Below are 6,000 nucleotides of genomic sequence, written 5' to 3' on the forward strand. Positions count from 1 at the left end.
ACCTGGGCTGGTTTAGTTTTCTGAACTGTGTTCTGTGCTGTACTGCATGCTGCACTGGAAATAGCCCCTAGTGAAGGACTGGGAACTCAGCATGCCTAGGCATGTAAGCTGGCAGATAGAATTTGTAGTGCATTGTCATGACTGGTTGTATTTCATAATATGATTTAAACTGTCTCAGTAAGTAAATGTTAAAGACAGTGCACCATGTATGAAATATTTTTGTGTTCAGAACTTAAGTACTTTGTGGCATTGTTCTGAAGGAAATTGTAAGTATTGGTTGGGACAGAGAAGTAACACAGGACTGAGGACAAGGATGTCAGATCAGACTAACCAAGATTAACCAGTTGTGAATTCAGAAAAATGTATCTAGAGAAATTACATGTTAATTGATCATAGTAGGGAAAACACTGTTAGGTGAAAGGACTGTTAGAAGACCAAGAGATGGTATTTCTAATTTACCTAAATTTTAACTGAAAATAGCAGGAAGCAAGCAAAAGTCAAAATTTTTTTGACTATTATAATGATTTTATTTGAAGTGAGTCCCATCTGATTGTCAAATATTTGAGTGATTTGAGTGTCAAGTGTTTAAGGGTGAAATTTAGACACATTTATCAGAAATCATGTTGTTTTGATTGAGCTCAAACGTGTCTGTCTCTTCTACCTCTAATAAGATCAGGTGTTTCATCTTTCTTTAGTAAAGCCAGTGGTTTGTTGGCTACGATCTGTATTAACAGCAGGCTGTCCACACAGACCACAAAACAAGGAGGTGAAAGAGAAACAATATGTCTTTGAAGAAATTTGACTTAATATCTTTAATAAGAAATGTTTTAATGTAAGCGAAATAATATGAGGAACGAGAATTGGTGAGAAACAGAAACACAGGAAGAGAACAGCAGTTATGAAGTAAAATTTAAGAGCTGGAAGAGGGGGAGAAACAGTACTAGCTCAGATGAACCAAAGATCAAAGAGACAGGAAAATGGACAGAAGGTAAATACATGACAGAAAGGAATAAAAATAGCACCAGAATAGAAATATTAACAAAAAAAAAGCAAGGAAAAATGCAAGGTATCATGCAGAGACTTTTATAGAGATAATATGTTTTCTTTTTAGTGGCAAACTTGGTGAATATGGAACCATTTTGGCATATGGAAACATTTCTTTTGACCTGCTTAAAGGATATTGATTATGGTAACTGATTTTCTCTCAGTTATAGGGCACTGTAATTTCCTATTGACTACTGTAACTGCTTTTAGGTTGCCTTGCTGGCTGGTTTGGAATAAAGGTGGACAAATTGATTTCTGGATGTCAGCCCAGTAATTCAGAATCAGAGGGAAAGAGTACCGTGTTGATCTGAAATTTTCTGGGAACTTTAAAGATGCATAGTGAACTTCCTTGCTTTGGAACATGTCCAGTATTCATAGCTGAATACCCCATAAGCCTTAGGAAAAAAAATCTACTGGGGGATGGGAGAGTAATCAAAAGCTGGCAAGATTTCAAGTCTGCCTCATCTGAAAGAATCATACATTTTTAGCAAGTATGATTAACTGTGGGAAAGAATCACCAGGGGAAGTAATGGATTCTTCACCTCCTCATGTCCTCTGATGCAGATTGTTTCCCTCCAGAAGCGCATTCAAGCCATTGAGTTCAATACAGAAGATCAAATTATCCTTTGAATCTAGCAGTTCTAATCTTCTAATAACACTTGTGACAATAGAGGCACTGGACCACATGATTTATACAATTGTGGTGAGGAAGAAACACTCTTCTTTCCTTCCCTCGATACCTTCTCAGTACTAGCTCCACAACAACAGTTATGTTTACCTGAGGCTGGACATGACAAGGTGCTTGCACTTTATGCCTTGCAGATCTTTCTTACTTTGTTTGCACAAACAAGAGCACTATAACATGTGCTCTTTGATCTCTAAAGAGGCAGCAGGAGATACCACAGAAGCCTTTCTTTGAGCTGAGTTTGATGAGTTGCTTGTACAGGTATCTTTGCCATATATGTCTTCACAAAGGGCTATTTTTGCCCTTGCTTATGTGCTTCAATTCAGCATAAAAAGCAGAGTCATCCTTGAATATGTTCAGTTTAGGATCTTGCTCCCACAGCACCTATACCTAGCTGGGAATGAGTGTTTGGCTCAGTCTGGTCCTCAGTCATGGCAGAAGCTGTGACAGTCTTGAGAAACATTTCGGCAGAACCAGAGAGCTTTGCTGAGTTTCCTGTATCTGTCTTTTATTAAAAGGTCAACACGTGTTCCTGTTGGAGAAGATCAAGTCCTGCACCTGGAGCTAGCCCAAGATATAGCACAACATTTCAACAAGAAATATGGAGAATTCTTTCCTGTGCCCAAAGCCATTTTAAGTGAGCTGGTCTTGGTTATTTTTTTTCCCATAACTGCACTTCTAAGTTGAAGATAGATTTAAATATTGTGGAAATAGTTTCAGGGACCAAGAAGAGGGGGCAAACTGATATAAAGGGAGTGGAAAATTAAAAACTGGCAACAAGAGACTAGAGGCTGTGAAAATGAACTCCAAGATAGATATAAGGCTTTGGAAATCTATGGTTGAGGAGTGTATGTGACGTCTGGTATTCTAGTCCAGGGGGCCAGATGCACTCTACTGCTGTCAGTCAGCCTTGCTCTTCAAGTACTGGACTTTCAAGAGTAGGGTCTCTATTCCATGTTGCTCATTCAGGAGATACGTAACAAGGCAAGAGACCTCTAGCAAGCAGAATTCTTCAGTGTCTGAGTGGGAGCTGTTTACTTTAAGCATGCTGAACAGCCTGTTGGTTTGTATGCACAGCGCTCCAATTTTTTTTAAGGGTGTTTAATATACGCTTGAATATTTCAATATGTGTCTGCCACAGAGCTTAAGACTTTACGGTTTTTGATCTTACACTCAGGAAGACTTATAAGGAAAATCTTCTCAGCCATTTTTGAGCTATAAGGTCATAGGCCGGGGGGGTGAGGAGGAGTCAGATGGCGCAAATGGCATGTTTGTTAAGAAACGTGAAGAATTGGGCGAGGATGAAGCGTTGCATCTTTGTTGTAAGTAATGTAGAGGAATGCACAGCAGAGACCTTCGCCCCCAAAAGGGCAAGGAGCTCTCAAAAGACAGGCAGTAATAAACCTTTCTCAATTTTCAAGCCTCAGTGACAAAAATGGTGTTAGACTTAGAGTGGAGTTTTGAGAATATTAGGGATTGCAAACTCTGCAGTTTCTAATTGAGTACTAAGCATTATAAAGAGGAGCTGAGTGTAGCCTGTGATGCAGATGAGACTGTTTACCATTAAATAAAAAGCTCATTTAAAAAAAATAAAAAAGAAAGGAAAAAAAAATTAATTTTGCTCCCAAAAAGCATTCCTTCTTAAGTTCACAAATATTTGCAAACCAACAAAATATCCTAGATGAATGGTGAAGATAGACTCATTCTCATTCACATTCATCTCATATTCAGACTCATTAGCTGTAGACAATTGAATTACCTGCACTCTTTCAAATTTGCTGAAAAGGGACAGAAAGGGATTTCAGAACAAAGCACTTTCTGGGGTAATCTGAACTGTAAGCTGGAAGAACCCTTATCCTTCCACTGAGTGCATAGGCCATCTATGAGCAGTATGCAGGTAATTTAGTTGGCTTTATTAGATGTCTAAAAACAATTGGTGTGAGTACTCTGTAGATAAGTGATACTTTATGTACTCCATGAATGATATTTCTTGGTGAAAAACTGTTAAGGTACATCACAATATTCTCCTAATGCTACTAATCTATTACATGCACATGCATTTATCTTAGCACTTTGTACAATACCCACACCTTTCTTATCTGAACAGTGCTTTACATCTAACAGAGCTGGTCAGTGTTGACTTAGAGAGTTTTAATAACTGCTTTTACTGAGATTTAGGAGAATTGCCAAGAGATTTTGAGTGGAAGAGTTTCCTGAAATAAGGAGATTAACTGCTTATGGGATTCTTAATTTTTTTTTACCAGTGGAGTTAACCTGTTTCTCTACTGTTCAGAACCTTTCAGTAATATGAAGTAATAGAAGGGAGGAGAAATTTGGGGGGTGGAAATCAGCATGTAAGCCACATAAAATACTAGGAGCAGCCCCAGCAGAAGTTCCTGCTTAGTGAGGATGGGAGAGATGGAACAGGCTTCATTCAGTTTATGACAGGAGAAAGGTGGCTTCTTAGAAGGACAGGAAGGGTGCAAGGACTAAACAGAGCATACATGATTATGCTCACAATTCATTTTTGAGCAAGGATAAACAGCTTCATCATATAGCTGCACATTGTTCTTAGCCATTGTCATGAGAAACCATTGTCTAAGCTCATAACTCTTTTTCTTTTTTGAAGGTACAACAAAGAAAATAAAATCCCTCAGAGATCCATCAGTGAAGATGTCCAAGTCAGACCCACAGAAGTTGGCTACTATTAACATAGCAGACAGCCCTGATGAAATTGTGCTGAAATTTCGCAAAGCTGTGACTGACTTTACCTCGGAGGTGACCTATGACCCCGCCACTCGCCCCGGTGTCTCCAATCTGGTGTCCATTCACGCTGCAGTAACAGGGCTTAGCATCAAAGAAGTGGTGCACCAAGCCACAGGTCTCGACACTGCTCACTACAAAATGGTGGTAGCTGAGTCAGTTATCCAAAAATTTGCACCTATCAGGAATGAAATCAAGAAACTCCAGGAAGACAAGTCCCATCTGATAAAGGTTTTAGAGGATGGAGCAGAGAAAGCCAAAGAACTGGCTGTTCCTGTCTATCAAGAAATAAGGAGACTGGTGGGATTTCAATAGAAGCTGCTGAGAAGTTGCAAGGACTTTTGTATCATGGGACAGAGATTTGTTATTTGTAATAAAATCATTTATTAATTATTAATCATTTTGGTTTGAAACAAAAACTTTTTTTTCCTGGAAGATCCAAGGAGAACGTTGAATATGGTTGCATTAAAACATGCATGAAGCCAGGTATTTCCAGTGGGACCAGCATTAAGCTTATCTGGATAGTCAGAGGGAGGACAGAAGCAGTCACAATTCACAAAGAAATTGTGCAAAAGCAGATTATAAGCTTGCCTATGTGGGTTTTTGGATTTTTTCACTGCAAGAAGATGAAGTGTAGGCAAGGTGATCAGAATCTAGCAGAAAGATTTGTAATCCTCTAAAAAATGTACTTATCTGTGTATGTGATCTTGTTACACTTGGACAGTTTATCCTCTTGGGGATTATTCAGCTTTGATATGGTGATTCAACATGCTTTTGGATAACCAGAATAAAAGCAGATATTTAAAAATAAATGCTCAGGATGATGAAGAGAGAACTTACTGCTTCTCCCTATAGTGTCTTCAAATTCAGTGTAAATTTTTTTTCTATCTATGTAGTTTGTGTGAAGTGAATTCCACTTCTGCCATTAGTGCCTTCCTGCTGGTCAGGGCTAAGGTACTTCAGTGAGAAATGACATGTGCTTCAGCTGCTCCTGTTTCACCTGCTGTTCTGTTTAGCAGGGAGCTCCAGGATTTTCAGTTCAGCAGCAAGTCTAGGATTGCTTTAAGGAAGGTGTAGAAGAGAAGATGTAATCCTGAATCAAAGGAATCTTGGATTGAGAATCAGAGAACTTTCTGTAAAGTTTACAAAATTGCTTCTTTAAAAAATTGTGCCAAGGTCAGAGCCAGAATAGTTAAATAGATCTTTATGGACTCTTCACTACTGAGTCTTGAGAAAGTGTAGTGATGGGAGAACAATGTTAGCCTGCCCTGATCTGAGGCCTCAAAAGTTCCACAGACTTGGGCCCACGGATTGTGGCACTTGTTGGGGAATGTGTGGCACAGGGAAATTGCCAAAAGGTGACACCATGTTCTGAAGAGGGGTAGTAGTACATGTTAAAAGGTAAAGTCCTGTGCCAGCATATTTAACTATGGCATTACACTTTATGGTGCTGTGTTTGAAATTGCTGTACTGTAATGTAAATTGAGTTAATCCTGTACTCTGGGAGC

The 6,000-nt window shown here is 39.0% G+C and overlaps 1 protein-coding gene across 2 annotated transcripts in view; it reads left to right on the forward strand.

Annotated features, from left to right (window-relative positions):
• WARS2 (tryptophanyl tRNA synthetase 2, mitochondrial) overlaps positions 1-4,889 on the forward strand; it is a 39,100-nt gene extending 34,211 nt beyond the window's left edge. For both annotated transcript variants that reach the window (XM_005523864.3, XM_088051566.1), the window contains exons 5-6: positions 2,248-2,366; positions 4,359-4,889. In XM_005523864.3, the coding sequence (XP_005523921.2) occupies positions 2,248-2,366; positions 4,359-4,807 (568 nt within the window). In that variant the 3' untranslated portion in view covers positions 4,808-4,889. The remainder of the gene's footprint in view (positions 1-2,247; positions 2,367-4,358) is intronic.
• Positions 4,890-6,000: the final 1,111 nt, after the last annotated feature.

This window comes from Pseudopodoces humilis, chromosome 2, assembly GCF_049639895.1.
Source record: "Pseudopodoces humilis isolate 2021_Gansu_Grassland_sample_001 chromosome 2, ASM4963989v1, whole genome shotgun sequence".
NCBI lineage: Eukaryota > Metazoa > Chordata > Aves > Passeriformes > Paridae > Pseudopodoces > Pseudopodoces humilis.